Source organism: Haliotis asinina, chromosome 10 (genome assembly GCF_037392515.1).
Source record: "Haliotis asinina isolate JCU_RB_2024 chromosome 10, JCU_Hal_asi_v2, whole genome shotgun sequence".
Lineage (NCBI taxonomy): Eukaryota > Metazoa > Mollusca > Gastropoda > Lepetellida > Haliotidae > Haliotis > Haliotis asinina.
In genome coordinates this window covers 59593859-59618008 of record NC_090289.1, presented here as the reverse complement: position 1 = coordinate 59618008, position 24150 = coordinate 59593859, and the positions used below count along the sequence as shown (strand labels likewise).

The window sequence follows — 24150 nt, the reverse complement described above, 5'->3', positions numbered from 1 at the left end:
TTGACCAACCTGTAATTATAATGTTGGGTGACCTCCAAGTATAAGGTTGACCAACCTGTAATTATAATGTTGGGTGACCTCCAGGTATAAGGTTGACCAACCTGTAAGTAAAATGTTGGGTGACCTCCAAGTATAAGGTTGACCAACCTGTAATTATAATGTTGGGTGACCTCCAAGTATAAGGTTGACCAACCTGTAATTATAATGTTGGGTGACCTCCAAGTATAAGGTTGACCAACCTGTAAGTATAATGTTGGGTGACCTCCAAGTATAAGGTTGACCAACCTGTAATTATAATGTTGGGTGGCCTCCAAGTATAAGGTTGACCAACCTGTAATTATAATGTTGGGTGACCTCCAAGTATAAGGTTGACCAACCTGTAATTATAATGTTGGGTGACCTCCAAGTATAAGGTTGACCAACCTGTAATTATAATGTTGGGTGACCTCCAGGTATAAGGTTGACCAACCTGTAAGTATAATGTTGGGTGACCTCCAAGTATAAGGTTGACCAACCTGTAATTATAATGTTGGGTGGCCTCCAAGTATAAGGTTGACCACTCAATCAAGTACTTTGCTAAGAAAGTGAAATCCCAAATATGACATATGTTGTAAGTATAATGTTGGGTGACCTCCAGGTATAAGGTTTGCCAACCTGTAAGTATAATGTTGGGTGACCTCCAAGTATAAGGTTGACTAACCTGTAATTATAATGTTGGGTGACCTCCACGTAAAAGGTTGACGGACACATGGTCATAGTAGCCCTCAATCTGGGATACTGGTCAAGAAAGCGACTCTGACCCTCTACATACGTTTCCCTAGTAACCGGGTGAGAGCAACATGAATTAGGTTTCTGTGAGCAGATACCGATAAGAGTATTTATTGTAAGCATATTTGGTTACACTTTGCCTATGATCACAAGTGATAGCACTATTATAATCTATTTAAACACAGGAACAAAACTTGGAAGAGAATGCGATACAATCGACCGTACAATCGGCATAACGCATAAGTCCAGGAGCAATAATGCAAGTATGCATTCTGAGAGGGATCACTTGTCCAGATGTACTTGCACAAGAAGCACTCTCAAGAATGTAGCATAAATGTCATTCAGACAGTGTCAGGTCACGTAGCAGTTGTGTCCAGGATAGTGAAGCATATTTCCAGTGTGTCATGAGTTCCAGCAAGACTTTGGTTGTAGCACGTGAGCTGTCATCACGAAACGCTGGAAGACACCTCCGGAGCAGGTCTCCGAGACCATGGATCCCAGGCCGGAAATGAAGTCACGGGAGACGATGTCAGGGGCAGCTGTCCTGGATATGGCAATCCGACTCCATAACTCATAGCTCTGAAACATTCAACTGATTGTGAAGCCTCGTTTCTCATTGCTTCTTTCTTTAACACAGTCCTGACAATCCGTGATTCGGCTGGAATCTAAACCATTCGTTCATTACGCATGTTAAATAAAAATCGAAGATATCAGAACTATATTTCTGAAGAAATTTTGTATTTGGTTAACACCCCCATTCCACTTACTACCGGAACCTCATCTGACGCCTATCTAAATTGGCAAACAATTTCAGTGTTCCCATGAGTTCCCTTTCTCCCGTAAAATAGTGGATCATGGATCAACTTCCTCGCTACCATGCAACCTTGGGCTTTTTCATTGTTTATGCTGCAGCAGAAAGCATACCACAAGATGCAGGGTCCTGAGATGGAAACTTGAGAAGATGGCATTGAACACCACATCGTTAGTGGGTTCGACCATGGCTTCGAGCTGATAGACGGATGTTATATGGGCACTACATCATACTCAAATAAACTGTGAATGGAGGATATAACGCCATTCTTCAATTGCTTGAGCGTCATGCCGGAACTTTTCGATGAAATACTCCAGAGACTCGCACTAAGACGGGTAATACCTATGCAGTGTCCGATGAAAATCTGCTGATCGAGTGTCTCCTGACCCTCCGTTTGTAGTCTTTTGGCCGTCAGATGTCACCGGTTGCTATGTCACAGGTAACATACGGCAGTTCAGTTAATGAGCGATAACCCTCCGATGTCACAACGGACAGCAGCTGGATGCTGCTAAATATCATGTAAGCATCCGATTAGAATGGACTTGGTGATGGGCGACTACCAGGCGCTTCGGACAGACCGCAGACTGCGATCAGATTAGCGTCATATGACTGTTCATCATCGGACACTTATCAGATTGCCACCAGACGTCGGCTGACAGATCCGGCAGTTTCACACGAATCTGACACACATCGGACTGACTCGACATTCACCCGATTACTGACTCGACTTACGACCGGAAAAAGCGTCTGATGGCGAACTAAGCCTTGAGCTTAGTTCCTTTATTTAACGGTTTCGCCCCATTGGATCAAGCTCAACACGTCGGACATTGATCTGATAGTGGACAAACACAAATCGTATTCATCGGACTGTGATGCTATCGTCTTTGGTGGGTTATCTGAAAGGAAGGGAAAAAATCTGTTTCCGATGAGCCAGTAATCTCCGTGGAATGGGGTTGTTCAGTAACAATCATATACTAGTATTTGCAAAGCTGATAGGCATCTTGGATTTGTTGGTGTCCTAATAACAAAATGTTGCCCTATGTTTACCGTATTTGCTGATCTAGATGCGCCTTCTCTATTCTCTTGTCTTTGGCACGTCTGTTTTGGAACCAAATCTTGATCTGTGTTTCCGTCAGAGTCAGTAGCTCCGCCAACTCTAACCTGCGCGTGCGCGTCACATACTCTGCACGTCTGTATTCGACCTCCAGGCGTAAAGTCTGCTCGCTGCTGAAAGTTGTCCTCTGGCGCCGGGGACGCTGCTCCCGTCTCTTGCGACGTGGAACTGAAAAAAACAATTTTACAAGTCATAGCAATTTAGGGGGCGGTGGGGGAGCCTACTGGGTAAAGAGTCATTTCGTAACACCAAAGACCTGGGTTCGATTCCCAGCATGGAAACACTGTGTGAAGCCTAGTTCTGGTGTCCATCGCCGTGATATTGCTGGAATATAGCTGAAAGCGGTGTAAGACCAAACTCACTCACTCATAGTCACTCAAACAAAGGAGTTACTGGTAATATCAGTGAAATATGGATTAAATAAACCTGCAAACAGATTTGCTACAATTGTCAAGAAGGGTCGGTGATCAGTAATATTCTCCGTTCACATCATGACCATGAACTACCTATTGGGTATGAAAATGTTACTCCATGACTGCATCGTACGCATGTTGTACCTCATGTGGAGAAGGAAATGTTATATGTTACAAGAATCATAACTGCAAGAGACTTACCATAAGCGGAAGTAACTCGAAATCTTACTGTACCTTTCATCTTAAATATTTTATTGCATCAACACACATGCGATCATCTTGTAGGTTCCATGGTGGTCATGCACTCTTCAAAAAGACATGTACAACCTTTTGAGACGTTTCACTATGTTTATTTTTATGTGAGTATCTAACTGATACATGGTAACGTGATGAAGTTTCTTGTGACAGTCATGATCTGTGCAGAACATCGCAATTCTGATTGTTCTGCCACCAGACATGTCCGTAGGAGGCCTGGAGTACGGGCTGTGAAGGCCGAGTGCTTTTATCAGTAAGTCAACGGGTTCTGTTCCACATCTCTCCCGTGCTTCCTACAACGCGTTGGTGAGTTGTGTAAGTGTCTGCGGTGAGTTGTATACGTGTCTGCGGTGAGGCGTATAAGTGTCTGCGGTGAGGTGTATAAGTGTCTGCGGTGAGGTGTATACGTGTCTGCTGTGAGTTGTATACGTGTCTGCGATGAGTTGTATAAGTGTCTGCGGTGAGGTGTATAAGTGTCTGCGTTGAGTTGTATAAGTGTCTGCGGTGAGTTATATATAAGTGTCTGCGGTGAGGTGTATAAGTGTCTGCGATGAGGTGTATAAGTCTGTGGTGACGTTTGTGGAGATCACCGTTCACTCGGGTTCAGAAAGTGGTGCGTCTGAACAACTAGTTAGTAATAGCAGCGTGTTGTGTAGTGTTACCATATTGAAACAACTCCCTCCATCGACTGAACCACCATGACGTAGTGTCTCCATGTGTGTGTGTGTGTGTGTGTGTGTGTGATATCGCTGCCCACACCATGACGTTAAGATCTCCGTGTGTATGGGATTTCTCCCCACACCATGACCAAGGATCACCGTGTGTATGATATTGCCCCTTACACCATGACATCGGATGTCCTCACTCCCACCCACCCACCTCCATCACACATGCACACACCATGACGTAGGATCTCCGATTATGTGATTTAGGCAATAACTAACGGGTGACGACCAATGACAGACCGACTATCCTTCCAGTACTATATTAGTTACATGATTCTCGAGTCTTCACTTGTTTTTATGACTCATATCAGTTTTCAATCTCATAAAATGTGTGTTTGTCCGATACTCTCTACACCCATTTTCTGCTGTCTCCGTGCCACTAGTATGTGGCTTTCGTGACCTGGATCACGCGGTATGTGGAGAGATATACAAGGTGGTAACTCTTTATCTGCCTCATTCTCGGGCAATCTCTGGGTCCATTCAAGTGGTTTTACTTCCCGTAAACCAGATTTATTCTCTGACGTCTGTTGAAATACCTTCAACCTGTATTCCAAGACTCTCCAGCTTCCAGACGCCATGCAGCAATGTTTCTATTGACAGCTGACAGACGCTGTATTCCGGTTTGTCGAATGACAAAATGTTTAGTGGCATTTGACTTCTCATGGTCAGTGTCACGGCACATGTCATCAGTCCTACTTTCATTCTGTTTCTTATTTTTCCCCGTTACATTTTCTCGCAGTTTTATCAAGAAGAGCTGCATTGAGGTTTAACAGCTCTGTACACTACTACATAGGTCGTGAACTACTGAACTCTATCACAGAAATGAACAGACATAAATACCATGAATCACTTAAGTTACACAAAAAGTGTAAGTAGAAATCAGCGAATGTGCTCAAACTTTTAGAGCAAAATATGAACAATGTCTTAACATCCAAAGACAGTAAAATGTTCTGGTCACATTTGAAATCTTTTAATTTCCAACGGAACAGTATCTCACCTTCGGATTGGACTGAACATTTTCATTCTTTATTTCAACGAACAAACATAGCAAATTGTGAAAAAATATTTTATGCTTCTGTGTTGGAATTTATTGACTCAATTAATAATGAACTCATGGATAGTACAACTGATAATGACTATCTTGATAAGGAGTCTTGTCTTGGTAAGACTGCTGTATCAAGAAGATACTGTTATTGTTAAGAAGGTCTATTCTTACCACTATTCTCTAGCAAATAAGGGCTTGAGTTGTTGGGCAGTAGAAGTCAAATCAGTATTGTTTCATTATCGATTTGGTGAAGTGTGGATAGATCAGGATGTTGGTATCATTTCATATCGTCGTTCAAGCAAGGGTGTATAGATATTGACAAGCAACATTAGTTTATACCGCTCTGTAAATCATGAGGCAAACGTACAAGTTTATCTGTCGTATATACCTGTGAAAGTTTACCGTAGTGCTCTTGCATCTGTCAGTTGTTCAAGTCGTAAATTATTAATCGAAGGAGGTAGGGAAATAGGTGTAGTTAGCAACATTGAATCAGAGTATCACTTTTGTTTAGTATGCCCATTTCATGATGGCCTTAGACGCGCTATTATTCCTGTTTGTTATCATACATTTCCCTCAGGAAACAAACTTCAACAGCTGTTAGCATCTAACAAAGCCCACGTATTATTACCACTTGCGAAATATGTATTCTTAACATTCAAATTCCGAGCACGTTTTCTGTGATCACATATATGATATGTCTTCCAAGTGTTTAGTGGTATAATACACTGTATCCTCTATGTGTAATAGGCCTCCTCCTTGCTTTGTGTTCACATGTTTAATCTAAACTTCACTCTTTGTGGTAACTCAGCGTTCACCAGATGGACGAGAAAATGAATTAGATCTGAAACGTCGTGTAGAGATTAAAAGAGAAGTTATTATCCATAAACCGTGCCATGCATCCATGCTTGTCCAATTTCTCAATGCCATTCAAGAACTATATTTCATCAAATCAACGATATAGTTTATGTATGTGTATATGACAACTGTCATTGTTGGGCTGCAGCGGCACGACTGTCCCTGTCACTGTACTGCTGGCAAGTCATCGACTTTATGGCCATCCCACCCCTTTTCCTTTATCCCATCACATTTTGCCGGAATATTAGATTGAAAAGTTTAATTGTTCTCCGGAACTCCCCAGAATCAGTTCAGCAGTCAAAGGTGACAGCTCTACATTATGTTTTTGGTCTTGAATATCACACGCAATATATTATAGGTTCTCATTTTTGTCAGTTTACCGAACAATTCCAGTTTTTCATTTCAAGTGATGCTATGAAGCCAGGTAACCACCTTGCTGCATGTACGTTCGTCCCGAAGGATCTTATCAGCTGATAACAGGACGTGTTCAGACCTGTTCTACAGATTATCGTCAGTGTAAATCAATCACCGCGTTTTCTAACCTCAATGTGTCATAGTAAGGAAGTAAGTGTTCATTTTTATATGCAAACTGATTTCACTCTAGATTCTATTAAACTTCAAAATGATGTCAGTGGAGTGACGGGGAAACACAGAGGTGAACAGCGAGAGCTTCGTTCCGCGCAGTTTTCACACATTCTTGAAATATGAATATCTGATCATGGATAATCTTGTTCCCCGAGTGGGATAATGTTAAAAACCTGAAAAACACGCCTACTCACTGAATCTGTTACCAGCGTTATTGTCATAATACTTTTCACTTACTGTATGACGGCGGTGCTTCATGTAGGAAGAGCCCACGGAAGTCGACGTGTGGTGTGAGCGGCATACCTGTCGCCGGCTCCAAAGTAGCGCCCTCCATTCCGGGGAGGTAACCCATGAAAAGGTTAGACAGCCGTATCCCTGGCGGAAGAGGTGACGGCAGCGGGACACCGACGCCGAGCGGTGGGACACTAGGAGGCGTCCATCGGGCGGGCACAGCACTGGTACATTTTGGTTCTATCTCTTTCCCAGAAGAGGTTGTCATGTTCACTTCCTGGAATATTGTCCTCAGTATTGAACGTTTTACCGATGTGTGTTTTCTGTGTTGTTCTACGCTGTATGCTGGTTGCATATGAATAATGCTTCATGGATGCCCATCACTGCTGCGGTATAAATCACAACGGAATTTAGCCAGGAGGTTTCGAAGTGTTTCGGAACGATTTTAACTTTTGCAAGCTATCGTCTCCAGGTTTAACTAATGTTTTGAAGTTAGTTACTATCACGTTCTAGCTGTCCATGGAACTGACACTCCAGCTGCTGATGAAGATGCATGCAGGGTTTGGTAAATCCCGGGGCGTGTATGGAAAGCGCGGGAACGGCCGCGTGCAGGGGCACACGAGGCGTGAGACCAGATATGCTTTCTGTGATTTCTCCAAACTATCACCGGTTTTAATCAATGATTAAGTGCGGCCTCTAAACAACCGGCAATTGTCAGTGGATACATAAAAGAGTCGTTTTCTTCTCATTATTGTTAGCAAGCGGAGCAATTTCCTCCTCCACTAGCTTCATTATCACGCATGCGCGGTTCTACTCGCTGCGCCCTAGGCCACAAAGAGACAGGAAGAGCTCAGAGGAGACAGTTCCGATTAAATACATCTGCATTTCACAACACATCGGTGATAACTGTTATAACCAATAATTGCACGATTAACAGACTGGGGCTAGCCACACGTGCGGCAAGTAATAAGCTAATTGGTTTTAAATAATTCATCTCATCACTCCAATTCATGGGCGATCGCTTGACAAATTGGGTTGGCGTTTTTGCGGCGAGTCACGTGAGATACGTTTACAAAAACTGCATCTCTTACAAGCAGCATCTCTGACTGTAGAAGGGTGTAGAGGCCCAGGCCTCATGATCAGTTCGAGAATTAATAATCTGTCTTATTCTGGAATTATTTATAGCGACGTCGGACAGAGATCCAATAGTCCAGCGTTGTACCCGGTAGTGACAATTAATGAGACCATCCACGCGACTGCGCTATAGGCTCGCATATTGGAGCGATGTGAACGCCACAGCTGTCTGTCTGCGAAGAACACCACGTGAAAATCGGATGTAGTAGAGGTTACTCAATTCAGTTTAGCGACCAGCGAGTGAGTGAGCGAGTTTGGTTTGAGTAGCTTGTGTCCAGATATCATTTGGAATCGAACCTAAAACAGGCGATTCGCGGTAGCTATATTCATCGACCAGGATGGCATTATTCAAAGTGACATATCACTTTTGCGAGAAAAAAAACGGAACTTCACTGTGACATTTGACAGGCAAGGCTTAGACTCCAATATTGGTCTAAACAAATAACTATACTTAATAACAACGTGAGGTACGACATTCAAAATGAGAATCTGAGGAATACGAACAAGATGACTTTTATATGGCAGAGGAGGGTGGATGAAAGTGGAAATAATGTCGTCCAAGAACTGTCAGACGAACTAATTTGACATCATGTCGCTGTTCTAAATGGCGGTGGTACCAATTTCGTAACGTGTGTGCAATGGTAGTTGGAGTGTATATGCATTGAAAAAATCAATGAAATCATATTTATAAGACACTTATACCACACACGTTCACTGACATTGTAAGACAGTCAGTTATACCGTGGACAGTGTGACATTGTAAGACAGTCAGTTATACCATGGACAGTGTGACATTGTAAAACAGTCAGTTATATCGTGGACAGTGTGACATTGTAAAACAGTCAGTTATACCGTGGACAGTGTGGCATTGTAAGACAGTCAGTTATGCCATGGACAGTGTGACATTGTAAGTCAGCCAGTTATACCATGGACAGTGTGACATTGTAAAACAGTCAGTTATACTATGGATAGTGTGACATTGTAAGACAGTCAGTTATACCGTGGACAGTGTGACATTGTAGCCTTATTACTTTGTAAGAGAATCATACCACAGACAGTGTGGCATTGTAAGGCAGTCAGTTATACCACGGTCAGTGTGGCATTGTAAGAACGACATGCAATGGACGGTATGACATTGTAAGACGTCATCTCATTGAGGGCGTCACATTATGAAAGATCGAATCATACCATGGATGGTGTGACATTGTAAGAGAGTCATACCATGCACGGTGGGACTCTGGACATCCACGTGTAAAACGCCAAGTTAGGACAGAAATATAAGGGCGACGCATATTCGCCACAGGTTTCAGACCACAGTCATGACTGCCAGGACCATCCTAGGACCTCGCAGTATTCACCCCAAGGACGTGCAGCCATACGACCTATCCTCTCACAACGTTATCGATACGCTTGCCTAATGTGGTGCTTGCCTAATCGTGTCTTCAAACCCTTGTTTTGGTGGACGAATGCATGGAATAGTCCACTAATCCACCCGTTGAATCCTGGACATTAATCCCTTCCACGCTTTAGCAAACTGAGCTAAAGTCGATTTCTTATCTCAAGAATAAACATTAATGTATCGATGCCAGTAAAGCCAAAGGATATGTGTGCACCCGATATAAGCAGTCAGAGATATGTTTGTGAGACCCATGTTTGTGACAACATGCATGTTGGTATTGCTGCCTACTTCCGTCACTCCAAACATGTAAAACTATATGGTTTCGTATATCCAAGAGGCTATGTAATATGTTCTGATACTTACATCAATACGTCCTGACATCAGTGTATCCACACATGAACATATCCAGACATCATTATGTCCTCAACTCATTATAGCCTCCCATCAATATATCGATAAATCAACATGTTATTCCCATTCAGACCAAATATATCAGACAGATGTACACACGGACGGACAACAATGCATGGATTACAAACTTCACAGCAAGTTGTTCGTCCATATATTGTTATCCTTCCTTCCTGCTTCATCTTTTAACTTCTCTTGAAAGAAGATGTGTATTGGGGGGTTCAGTAACATATTATGTTTCCATTTTAACCCATACATCATATAGACCATGTCACAAGCTCAATAACGGGTTGGGTGGCTGCTACACGATTCACCCCTCTCAAGCAAAGACGTGAGACGTCCCCAGCCTGTGACGTTGGCTCGTTTGCTCCCACCAATAATTACAGTCCTTCAGTGCACCTGACAAAGGGTCTTAACAGGCGCCAGTGACGTGGATCGCGCGTCTGTCACGCGTCCTCGCTCAGGCTTACGACGCCCCCAAGTGAGAAAAAATATGCTATTAACATCTCTGGAGGTACGGCACTGTCAATTAATGCCTGTGAAATGATCATGCATAAAAGAAAACGTTCTAATTACAGATTTACAAGTATAATTTTGTTAATTGCCACTTTTTATATTTGTTGTTCTTTGTGTCTTTGAGATATTTCTTGCAACTTCTATCTTACGAGCAGTCGAATCCAGATCACCTGTCCTGTGCGTGTCTTACCGTCCAGCTCTGAATGGATAACCTCAGATTAATTACGCTTCAGAAACTTGTTTATCGTAACTGGTCAACTATTTAGATGACTCACAGATGGCCATTTCCCGACTGTTCATGGAGATTACTGGGGAACTAAGATACTGAGTGAGGAGACTAGCTGAGTGGCGGTAACACCACGTCAGTCAAAGATACATGTCGAGACTGCATGCATCATATATATGCCTGTCGCACTCCTCATCCCGTCTCTGTTGGTTTCACCATGGTCGTCTTTATATCTGTATATAATGCTGCTGCTGATGATGATTTGGAGATTTACCATGCACATTTCGACATAATGCATGTCTCGGACACGGGCCCGCCAGTCAGTTTAGTGTTTGATTGTAAGACGTGGCAACCTGAAGGGAGCGTAACTTATCTTTGTATGAATTATGAATTTGGAAATTTGCAAGAAGAGGGTGAACTACAGGGTAGTTTGGTTGGCAGTTTTGTGATTTTGTATTATTTTCTATGTCAGCATTAGTGAATTATCTTGGACTATATGCAACCTAAAGGGACAGTTTGGATAAGTGATGAACCTAAGATTTTGACGATTTGGCTGTTATTCTGTGGGGTTAAGGGTTTTTGTGGTGTGGTAGGGCGTTCTGTTTTGCTAATCTGTATGTAGAAATGTCCTACAATATATATTACTCATTACAGAAGGGATCCGAGTGTAGAAATGTCCTACAATATATATTACTTATTACAGAAAGTATTTGAATGTAGAAAAGTATCTGAATGTAAAAATGTATCTGAATGTAGAAATATCCTAGAATATATATTACTTATTACAGAAAAGATCCGAATGTAGAAAAGTATCTGAATGTAGAAATGTCCTAGAATATATATTACTTATTACAGAAAGTATCTGAATGTAGAAAAGTATCTGAATGTAGAAATGTCCTAGAATATATATTACTTATTACAGAAAGTATCTGAATGTAGAAAAGTATCTGAATGTAGAAATGTCCTATTATATATATTACTCATTACAGAAAGGACCCGTACGTAGAAAGGTTCTATAATTTATAATACTAATTACAGAAAGGATCGGAACAGTTATTTTCACTTCTTATCAGAGAGGAGATCAATTTTCTTTTCAAGCTTGTTATCATCAAGGGATTAATGGGTAAAAATATGAACATTTGCTTTTATGGGGCAAAGGGAAGGGTGTTGGGTTTGGAGTATCGAGTTTGAAGTTTGGAGTTTGGAGATGGCATAATATTGTTTTGACAGTGGTGAGTATATACTGTTAGTATTTAACAAATGACAATAGGGAAATTTAACCTGCTAAGAAATCTTGAACAGCAGCTTGGCCTGTGGTCTGGGAAGGACACGGTAGACGTCTGGGTTATGCGTTTGTTATTTTGGTGATGGACGTGACACGAGGGTACATTTACATTCGTTTTCTAAGATCTATTTTGTGACATTATATATGATTATATAAGAGAAAATATTATGGATACCAACGTTTCTGTGCATCCATATTAATATTTTGTTTTATGCTTGAATACCAATTCTATGTGCTCCTCAAGAACCAAATTTATGATTGCCTTTTGTTTTTGTGGAAGATTGGTGGAGATAGGAGACTGTAGATGTACTGAATTCTGTAGAATTGCATATGTAAAATGAAAACTGTCGCATTGGAGGGACTTGACATGTGAGGCAGAGGTCACTAGAATGGCGATGCTTTTATTTATAACCTTGTTAATCCAGAGTTATTTTACATGATCAGCTTGTGAGATTAGCTGCAGATCCAGAGATATATTTCTTCGTTGTTTAATGTGTCCACATGACCGGGGAAGAATGTGTTTGTTGGCAGTTTTCTTGTCATGGTAGTTTATGTATGATTGATTTAAAAACATGCGTACGTCTGTATGCAGCTTGGTGTGCGTGTCCCCAGTCCATGTGTGTGTGTGTGTGTGCGCGTGTGTGTGTATTCTTTGTATACTGTATATTTTGTGATGAAGATCCAGTGAGTCAAACAGTACAGAGGAGTTGTCAGGGGAAGTTCATCGATGTCAAATGTATCTTGGCGGCAGCGTCTTTCTGATGTTTAAGAGACTGGAATGGTGAGATGAACATAAACATTAGAGAAGATGAAAAAATGTTAATAAGTATCATGACACAAATTTCAGCTTGTTTTGACTTGATTCTGCTAACTGACAGCGATTTTAAAAAATCTCGCCCTTGGGTGAAAAACATATTGGCCCATGGACGAGAATAATTACTTTCATTGAAAATACATGTTTTCTTTCCCATGCTTTACAGTTTTTAAATAAAAGAACGTGTATTTATTAGTGTCGTGACACGCAGTTAAGCTTATTTTGACTTAATTCGGCTAATCTAGAGTGATTTTTCAAAAAGTCTCACCCATGGGCGAAAACCATTTGGCCCATGGGTCAGAATATTTACTTTTACTCAAAACACATCTTTTTCCATGTTTTGGAGGATGTTAATGAATGAAAGTACATTTATGGGTGTGAATGGATGAAAGTGAGTTCATAAGTATCATGGCACAAAATTCAACTCATTTTGAATTAATTCCGGTAATTTAGAGCTATTTAACAAAATCCCGCCCATGGGCGAGAATATTTCCTTTTACCCCAAACACATCTTTTCCAATGTTTTGGAGGATGTTAATGAATGAAAGTACATTTATGAGTATCATGACAGAAATTTCAACTCATCTAATTCCTCTAAATGAGAGCGATTTTAAAAACTCTCGCCCATGGGAGAAAGACATTTTGGCCCATGGGCGAGAATATTATCTTTTCCTGTGTTTTGGAGGTTGTAAATGAATGATGATATATTTATGAGTATCATGGCACAAAATCCAACTCATTATGACTTAATGCTGCTAATTAAGACCGATTTTCACAAAAATTGGTCCCATGAGCGAGAATATTTCCTTTTCACTCCAAATACATCTTTTCTAATGTTTTGGAGGATGTAAATGAATAAAAGTACCAATATGAGTATCATGACACAAAATTCAACTGATTTTGACTTAATTTTGCGAATTCAGGAAGATTTTTAAAAAATACGCCAGAATAATTACTTTTTCTCAAAATACATCTTTTCCTGTGTTTTGGAGGTTGTAAATGAATGAGGATATATTTATGAGTATCATGGCACAAAATTCAACTCATTTTGACTTAATTCAGCTAATTTGTAACAAGTACAAGAATCTGGACTACCACTTAAATTTTCATAGTTTTTTTTTTATTGTCTTGGAGGTTGTAAATTTATGAATGAAAGTGTGTTTATAAGTATCACGACAAAAAAAATGAAATCATTCCGGTCTTAATTCGACTAATCTCGTTCGTGGACGAAAATATTTTCGTTTGCTTGTTTTCTTTATTTTGCAAGCATATGGTTTAAAAATAGATGAAATTCTAATGGCAATTCAGTTTAATTTCGTGAGTTTAGTTTTATGTCGCACTCAGTAATATCCCAGCAATATGGCGGCGGTTTGTAGATAATCGAGTCTGGAGCAGACAATCCAGTGATCAACTGCATGAGAATCGACCTGCACAATTGGGAACTGATGACATGTGTCAGCTAAGTCAGCGAGCCTGACCACCCGATCCCGTTAGTCGCCTCTTACGACAAGCATAGCCTCCTTTTACGGCAAGCATAGGTTGCTGAAGCCCTCTTCTACTCCAGATCTTCACGGGTCCCGAACACAGAGCTTTACTTCCAGCAACATATACAGTACACTTAGAATACTAAGCCTTGGGATTCTTTTGAATTTATGTATTCTATAAATATACCAAAATTCAAGCTATATCTATGAAGCTGAAGTGTTTTGTGAAAGCCCTAATCAAGAGTGATCAAACTCCAGTGACTGCTGGGACACACTAATAAACAGTGTTATTGTCTCCCTGGTCAGACATAACAATTGTCAGACAGGTTAAAACAACAAACTATCTGGTTGACTGCACAGCTGCCTGTTGACGTAGTATATCCACATCACCTACGTTTCCTGCGTAACCTTCATCTACATCACCATCCTTAATATATTGAGCAGAGAGCACAGAAGGCCGTATAGCTGTAACCACTGAACCGTGGCGTCTCTCTGCTCCCAAGTTCCCAAGTGGGGGTGTCCTTCTCTACCTCTTCCATTAATCTTTAAAACATCTAACAAGCTTAAAACATGCATCTTTTCATTAAAATGTGATGTTATACATAATCATAGGAGTGTTTTTATGTATTATTCAGTTGATAAATTATCATTTTATGATACATATATGCATGACATGCTGGACAGGTATAGGACATTTTGTGTTAATTTACCATTCCCATTTTCATAATGCTTAAAAAAGACACTCATTAATCTATCACAGAGTTTTTGCCATTCTTTCACTCCAACATGGTTGCTAAATCCCCTATGATCATTGTATATCGACTCTCCCATACCCAATTTACCTAATCCTGAGAAATCAACCAGTCATGACATACCCACATCGCCTAATTAATTTTCCGTACCTATCGAGTAAAAAATACATAAAATGTTAGGACACCCTGTTAACTAATGGGAGTGAGCCTTGTAGGGAGTACCCTCACACTCACAAACCCACATATTGAGGAGAAGCGGCCGTGTTTGTCGGGGATTTTTCTGGCTTTGCTAAATCAATCGTACATAAACATGTAAACAATTTTGCTTTGATTCTGTGACTACCCACATTATGACATTGAGATCATTCTGATTTATCGAGTAAAATGCGATGGAATAGTTTTGAGTTTGAATCTTGCCACTTTAGCGCTCTATCTTTTTAAATGGGGCGTGCATATTTTGGTGGTTTTTTATCAAATACACAAAAGGACTGTCGAAAAGCAGTGGAGGGTGACAGTGCTCAACACTGTTCTAATGACACCCGGAGCGTCGACTGCCTTGGAGAACTTGTGCCGGAGAATAGCAGAAGACTCGTCTCTACGCTAATTAACGAGCTAAAAGACATACACAAAGACATCGGTGAAAGAATGAGCTGTGGAACCAATTCCTGAATAATTGTCGTCGCACGAACATTAGTCGAGAAAGTTGGCATCATCGTGAATCGAGGGTCTGTGAGCAATGTAAACTGCATATTGTGACACACTGGCCACAATAACGAATAAAGAAGAACTTGACAGAAGGCTTCAGCGTCTCAACGACCAGCTTCAAAGACAAGAGATTTCGGGAATGAACTGTGCTCATCAGACTGTCTACCTCGCTCATTGTGACCACAGTACTGTACTGCATAACGTATTTTGTTTTCCTTCATGTCCGGAGCGTCGAACGCCATAGTGTTGACACCTGATTACCTCCTTACGGAATACCCGAAACATCGAATTTACAACATTTTCAATTCAATTTTAGACAGCCCAGGCAAGTTGTTTGTTTGAGGAGTAAGAGGATTAGGAGGCATGGTCGACTAGATTTCTTTGTTGAACTAATCCCACACGGTCTTCACCAATAGAGGGAATGATTTCTTTTCAGTTATGACATTGCTGTTCTCCATATGTCTTTATTTTCTCCATACACCTCCATGTTGCTGTGTTTTTGTGTGTTTTGTAACTGTGATTGGGACTGGTGAACAAGCTTCACCTCACCCATACAACATATAACACAAAATATAAATGAAGCATGGGTCGTCATCCATATGAACTATCATATAATAACATATGCTTACATATCATTACATCAAATACAACTATCATATAAGTAAACATGAAAAATAGAGTTATGGTTTGTTGTGTCTGACTAGCTCTTTGTAGAAACACTGAACATTTGTGAGAAGGTTTTTGACAAGTTAATTAGTTTCCTGTTAAAAAACTAAAAATCAAGCTTTGTGTTTTATGATAAAATCGTGGACGGATTCAACTATTTTCTGGTTTTAACAGTGAATAAGTTCTTTTTTCCGTTCACCGAAGTCATCATAGACCACAATGAGAAAAGGTCGATCTTCAAGCAGTAAGGAAGACCGTGATAGCGTATGGAGTACGTGTGTCTTCCTTGGCTTGGTCATCTCCTCCGTTACCCCCTCCCCCGAATCCACACCCCACCAGGGCGTGTAGGACTTGGCTCGGTGGATAAAAAGGGACTCCTATTACCCCATATACCCCTAACCACAATGCTACAATTTGTCGTTTTTGTGTATCCGGTTTTGTGTATTCTGTAATATTGTATAGTAATGGTGAAGTGTTAATCAAAGCAATATTTGAGAATCTTTGAGAATCAAAATTTGTTTTAAGCACATTTCCAAAATTGAAATACAGCATGCACAAAATAGCTAAATTGGAAAGAATATCGTGCCGGACAAAGTTTTCCAGAGCACGTGCACATAAATGTCAATGTCTTTCAAAGACTAATATGTGCAGGTCTTGCAAAAGGACAAAGCAGGTATGCTTGACAAAGTTCTTGTAAAGGAGGTTTATACACAACACCAAACCCAACTGGTCAGCTCGACGCCTTATAAAACAACCAATTCGAGGTTTCCTTTGAATGTGTGCAATCAGTCTTTTTCATCCATATATAGTCTGGTTCATAATTATTGAGAATGTTTCTTCTTACTTTGAGCTATCCTAACACCTCAACCGATTCACTGATACTTAAAACTAAGTAATGGTATAAGGGAGGTAACTCATCATTGCCTACTGAGTATAGTACAATTAGAGTTACCTCCCCTGAATTTGTAGCAGACGTCATTTTCCTCAGCACTGTCAACAATGTCTGCTGAAGATAAAAGAAGGTTGATTTTTGAGTTGTGTAATCAAGGAATTGATGATATAAATACATTGGCAGAGAGAACAGGAACTCCTCTTTCTACTGTGTATAGGATTAGGAAGAATTTTAAAGAGGGAAAGGATTTTGGGCACCAGAAAGGAGCAGGGAGACCCAGAAAATTGGACTTCTCAGATCGCGTCCGGCTGGGAATTTTAGCGTCTAAAAAGCAAAGGGCAAGCATCTCCAACATCAGGTATGAAATGATAGAAAGGGGATCAACAGTTGTATCAAAATCTACAGTTAGAAGAAATTTGATTGATCTTGGATGGGAGAAAAAGACTGGAATTCCTTCTCCTCTCATGAAACAAGAACATAAAGACAGGCGTGTTGAGTGGTGTTTGGCACATGAAAACTTTGACTGGGAAAATGTGATTTTTACTGATGAAAGCTCAATATGGGTATATCCCAATAATGTGAAAATATGGACAAAGTATGCGTCAGCACCGTTGTATCGACGACCTAAATACAGCCCAAAGTTTCATGTATGGGGAGGGATATCCTTATTAGGAACGACCCCGCTGTGTGTGTTTGAGGGAAATCTGACAAGTCAACGCTACACTAACATATTAGATAATTTTCTCCTTCCAAGTGCACATGTGTTTTATGAAAATGACTAGATTTTGCAGCAAGATAATGATCCTAAACACACCGCAAAACATGCCAAGCAGTGGTTTCAGGAGGAAAATGTGACTGCATTACCATTTCCTGCATATAGCCCTGACTTAAATCCCATTGAGAACATTTGGGGGATGATGAAGGAATGTGTGAATCAAAAGGGGTTGACAAAAATTGAAGAAATGAAGAGAGAAGTGGTCCGATACTGGGACAGCATAACTCACGAGACACTAACCTCTCTGATAGGAAGTATGCCTACCCGTCTTAGACTGTGCCGTGAAGCTCAAGGAGCCTTGATAAAATATTATAATGTTACCTACACAACATGAAAAGGTCAGTTCACTTTCACAATACATTCAATTTTATCTGATTTGTTCTTGTTTAATAATATGAAATGCTTTAGCTATTCTCAATAATTTTGAACCATACTGTACACTCACGAACACCTGTTCATTTCAAAGCTGGTGTCACCTAATGACCTAACGTGAATTGTGTATATGACAAGTAAAATACACTTGAAAGCGGCAGCTGTTTTACTCCAATAAACAAGACCAGCGGATGAGACACGACTTTTTCGGCGCAAATTGTCGTAGGCGCTTTGCGGAAATTACGTAAGTGAACGTAGAAGAAACAGAAAGCGTCATCGTTCCGCTCAGTTTCCATTGTCTTTACGATTTATGCTGAGATACTCAACAAAGTGAGATGAAAGTCAGAATGATGAAAAAGTGGAAATCAGTGTATGGATTAGAACTTGAAAATCACTTATGAAGTCCCGGACACAGTAATATCTCTTCAGTTCATGATAATTTGAAAAAAACGGAGAAGGTTCTATGGATATACAACTTCTTACAAGGTAAGCAGCATTTCGGCGTAGCTGTTAAACTCGTCATTAAGAAAGGGATGTCTACGGGGTAGTCCTGTAAGTTAAGCCTTTGTTTTGGGTCAAGGTCAAAATCGTTTGGTGTAGTCACAACGGTGTTGTTTCAAAGGATTAGACACGGGTTTTCTAAAAAAAGGTAAAATGTGTGTCCTCAGGAAACGAAATAAGACATGTGTACCAGAATGTAAGTGAATCGATGTTAGCGAGTTCAACCAGTGACTTCAGTTAATAAAATGGACTTTCAGTTCACTCCTTCCATTAGTAATGAGTTATTTAGTTTCTTGATAAAATTGCTTGCAAGGTGAATGTTGGAAATGACAGTTTTCATTATCATTTTAACAACTTCAGTTATGGCATATGCGCTGCTATACTTCACATTTCGTCCTACTTATTTTACGGGAAGATAACTTTGTGTATACGGTTATATGTTCATTTTGAGAAATGGTAAAAAGGGAAAATGTATCTCGTGAAAATGAATTTGAAAGACTGCAGATCAACAGTTCCAATTGTCTCAACAACATAATTTCTAAAATACCACAATCACGAAAGCCAAAGTAAATCTTTTCGACTGTTGCAAAAATGGTTAAAATTTATTTAAAAAAATAGAAAAGTAAACGCAAAATCAATCTTGATTATATTACGTATTCCTCATAGCCCGATATAAAGATTACACATTAATTGTATGGATACTTTAATCTATAGTGTAAACTAATCTCCTCTAGTAATCGGGACTGGATTGGCAAGCATATACATACATATCAATGCCACTCCATACCAATAATATAATTACATAACATACATGATAACAAGTCAAACGTCAGAATAAACTTACAGTTATCAAAGCAGACTAACAGGACCACTAGAGGTAAAACACAAAACAAAAACAAAGAAATTAATAAATCTAAACGAATAGATGGAATACTAAAAACCACCAAAATATGCACGCCCCCTTTAAAAAGGTAGAGTGCAAAAGTGGCAAACCGGTAAAATATGCCAAGATTTAAACTCAAAACTGTACAGTCGTATTTTACTCGATAAATCAGAATGGTCTCAATGTCATAATGTGGGTAGTTACAGAATCAAAGCAAAATATTGTACATATATGTATCATAAAATGATAATTTATCAACTGAATAATACATAAAAACACTCCTATGATTATGTATAACATCACATTTTAATGAAAAGATGCATGTTTTAAGCTTGTTAGATGTTTTAAAGATTAATGGAAGAGGTAGAGAAGGACACCCCCACTTGGGAACTTGGGAGCAGAGAGACGCCACGGTTCAGTGGTTACAGCTATACGGCCTTCTGTGCTCTCTGCTCAATATATTAAGGATGGTGATGTAGATGAAGGTTACGCAGGAAACGTAGGTGATGTGGATATACTACGTCAACAGGCAGCTGTGCAGTCAACCAGATAGTTTGTTGTTTTAACCTGTCTGACAATTGTTATGTCTGACCAGGGAGACAATAACAAGCTGATGTTAACACGTGATCTGACGATAGTTTTGCGTTCTTTAGCATGTTTTGGAAGGGATGGTCGTGGTGTATCATTTATTCTTTCATTCATTCACATATGTACTTCTTTCTTTTATTATTTCTTCCTCATTCATTCACATATGTACTTCTGTCTTTTATTTCTTTCTCATTCATTCACATATACTTCTTGCTCTTCATTCATTAATTCATTGTTAGATTTCGACTGATACAGTAAACTGGCTGAAGTACTGTTAAACGCAGCCTAAGTTGCGATGGAAACGAACCAGGTCACTCTGTGCACTGGAGCATGACGAGGGGCATACTAATTAGTACAAATGGTAGTAATTACCATTAAAAATGGGAGAACACCCCATCAAACCTCGGACGAAGAAAAGCCGGGACGGGCTAACGGGAATTACTAAAAATGGAGAAGACACTATCAAAACAAAACATGCTAAACTGGGTAGGTACACTTAAAACTACTAGGTACGTACATTTGGCGAATATCAGTGGGACAGACAAGACATCTTTCAATACAGTTTAAAGATCTCACAACACTGTTTATTAGTGTGTCCCAGCAGTCACTGGAGTTTGATCACTCTTGATTAGGGCTTTCACAAATAACTTCAACTTCATAGATATAGCTTGAATTTTGGTATATTTATAGAATACCTAAATTCAAAAGAATCCCAAGGCTTAGTATTCTAAGTGTACTGTATATGTTGCTGGAAGTAAAGCTCTGTGTTCGGGACCCGTGAAGATCTGGAGTAGAAGAGGGCCTCAGCAACCCATGCTTGCCATAAAAGGCGACTATGCTTGTCGTAAGAGGTGACTAACGGGATCGGGTGGTCAGGCTCGCTGACTTGGTTGACACATGTCATCAGTTCCCAATTGTGCAGGTCGATTCTCATGCAGTTGATCACTGGATTGTCTGCTCCAGACTCGATTATCTACAAACCGCCGCCATATTGCTGGGATATTACTGAGTGTGACATAAAACTAAACTCACGAAATTAAACTGAATTGCCATTAGAATTTCATCTATTTTTAAACCATATGCTTGCAAAATAAAGAAAACAAGCAAACGAAAATATTTTCGTCCATGAACGAGATTAGTCGAATTAAGACCGGAATGATTTCATTTTTTTTGTCGTGATACTTATAAACACACTTTCATTCATAAATTTACAACCTCCAAGACAATAAAAAAAAAAACTATGAAAATTTAAGTGGAAGTCCAGATTCTTGTACTTGTTACAAATTAACGGAATTAAGTCAAAATGAGTTGAATTTTGTGCTATGATACTTATAAACATATCCTCATTCATTTACAACCTCCAAAACACAGGAAAAGATGTATTTTGAGTAAAAGTAATTATTCTGGCATATTTTTAAAAATCTTCCTGTATTCGCAAAATTAAGTCAAAATCAGTTGAATTTTGTGTCATGATACTCATAATGGCACTTTCCTTCATTTACATCCTCCAAAACATTAGAAAAGATGTATTTGGAGTGAAAAGGAAATATTCTCGCTCATGGGACCAATGTTTTTCGTCCATGTGCGAGATGTTTTTGAAAATCGGTCTCAGTTAGCAGAATTAAGTCATAATGAGTTGGATTTTGTGCCATGATACTCATAAATATATCCTCATTCATTTACAACCTCCAAAACACAGGAAAAAATGTATTTTGAGTGAAGGCAAGCCAAAATGTCTTTCTCCCATGGGCGAGAGTTTTTAAAATCGCTCTCATTTAGAGGAATTAAATCAAAATGAGTTGAAATTTCTGTCATGATACTCATAAATGTACTTGCATTCATTTACATCCTCCAAATATTGGAAAAGATGTGTTTGGGGGTAAGAGGAAATAATCTCACCCATGGGCCAAATGTTTTTCGCCCATGGGTGAGATTTTGTTAAATAGCTCCGAATTAACGGAATTAAGTCAAAATGAGTTGAAATGTGTGTCATGATACTTATGAACATACTTTCATCCATTCACAACCTCCACAACATGGAAAAAGGTGTATTTTGAGTAAAAGTAAATATTCTGAAATGGCCAAATGGTTTTCGCCCATGGGTGAGACTTTTTGAAAAATCACTCTAAATTAGCCGAATTAAGTCAAAATAAGCTTAACTTCGTGTCACGACACTAATAAATACACGTTCTTTTATTTAAAAACTGTAAAGCATGGAAAAAACATGTATTTTCAATGAAAGTAATTATTCTCGTCCATGGGCCAATATGTTTTTCACCCAAGGGCGAGCTTTTTTAAAATCGCTGTCAGTTAGCAGAATCAAGTCAAAACAAGCTGAAATTTGTGTCATGATACTTATTAACATTTTTGCATTCATTTACAACCTCCGAAACATTTATTCTGGACGAAATTAAACACTCTCGCCCATGGGCGAGCGAGTATAAATTTTGAGTTTTCGAAAAAGTTTTTTCATGTTTTCATCCTTAGTACATATACATGACAACTGCATGTTTAATTTTGCCAAATCCATAGTGAGAGAGTGGCACAGTGCTGAGAGTTTCTGCACTTTTGTGAGACCACAATTAAATTGTGACGTGTTTTATATAAAATGTCTCAAGGGACATGTGTAACTACTGTGAATGTGAGCGTGTTCGTAACGGATACGGTCACACATTTACCTTTGTAGGTACCCGAGTCTGGGTTAGACAGTCAGGTGAACCGGATGATGCCAATTGCTTTGTAGCTAGCTTAAAGCTGCACGGAAAACATAACACATCCGCGTGATTTTATGATAGGTTCAAATAGGCAAAACTGTTGAGTTATTTCCCCTAGACCGTCTAACGATTTCAGAATGAGCTGGCGAGAGTTTCGGAGCGAAGATCTCCAAGTGAATGATAATGAGTAGCTGGTTAAGGGCCAGTGGTAAGGTTTGAGTAGATAAAGGTGAAAAGTTGCAGGTGAATGGCTGTGAGTGGCCGGAGTTGAGGGTTGGCGAGAAGTTGTAGGTGAATGGTTGTGAGCGACTGGAGGTGAGTGGTGGCGGGAAGTTGCAGGTGAATGGTTGTGTGTGACTGGAGGTGAGTGGTGGCGGGAAGTTAGATGTGACCGGTTGTGAGTAGCTCCATTTGAGTAGTGGCGGGAAGCTAGAGGTGAATGGTTGTGAGCGACTGGAGGTGAGGGGTGGCGGGAAGTTAGAGGTGAATGGTTGTGAGCGACTGGAGGTGAGGGGTGGCGGGAAGTTAGAGGTGAATGGTTGTGAGCGACTGGAGGTGAGGGGTGGCGGGAAGTTAGAGGTGAATGGTTGTGAGCGACTGGAGGTGAGGGGTGGCGGGAAGTTAGAGGTGAATGGTTGTGAGCGACTGGAGGTGAGGGGTGGCGGGAAATTAGAGGTGAATGGTTGTGAGCGACTGGAGGTGAGGGGTGGCGGGAAATTAGAGGTGAATGGTTGTGAGCGACTGGAGGTGAGGGGTAGCGGGAAGTTAGAGGTGAATGGTTGTGAGCGACTGGAGGTGAGGGGTGGCGGGAAATTAGAGGTGAATGGTTGTGAGCGACTGGAGGTGAGGGGTGGCGGGAAGTTAGAGGTGAATGGTTGTGAGCGGCTGGATGTGAGGGGTGGCGGGAAGTTGGAGGATACGATGACGTGTGTCAACCAGGTCATTGAGCCTGACGAACCGATCTCATAAGTCGCCTAATGCGACAAGCATGGGTAACTGAAGATCAGTTTTGACCCTATCTTCACTTGTGTGTGAGTGGTTGGAAGTTAAGGAAGGTAAAATACGATAGCCTCACATACCTTAAGCTTGTAGTGACGTACAAATGACATGTCATAACGTGTGTCTACAACGTGTTGACAACATAAACGGGAGTTTCCATGGGTAGGTGGGTTTAGGTCGTACTGAGCAATATTCCACCAGTGTGGCAACAGTCTGGACCAGTCAATCCAGTGAT

The 24150-nt window shown here is 40.2% G+C and overlaps 2 protein-coding genes across 2 annotated transcripts; both read right to left on the bottom strand.

Annotated features, from left to right (window-relative positions):
• Positions 1 to 849: 849 nt before the first annotated feature.
• Positions 850 to 7613, bottom strand: LOC137298193 (homeobox protein rough-like). Its single transcript, XM_067830351.1, has 3 exons — positions 6809 to 7613; positions 2627 to 2861; positions 850 to 1347 (listed from the first exon to the last, which is right to left on the bottom strand). Exons 1-3 carry the CDS (start codon positions 7155 to 7157, stop codon positions 1215 to 1217), a joined length of 717 nt encoding a protein of 238 aa, XP_067686452.1. The 5' UTR covers positions 7158 to 7613; the 3' UTR covers positions 850 to 1214.
• A 15386-nt stretch (positions 7614 to 22999) lies between these two features.
• LOC137298813 (proteoglycan 4-like) lies at positions 23000 to 23860 on the bottom strand. Its single transcript, XM_067831084.1, has one exon. The coding sequence runs from the start codon at positions 23858 to 23860 to the stop codon at positions 23000 to 23002; it is 861 nt and encodes a 286-aa protein (XP_067687185.1).
• Between the last annotated feature and the right edge of the window lie 290 nt (positions 23861 to 24150).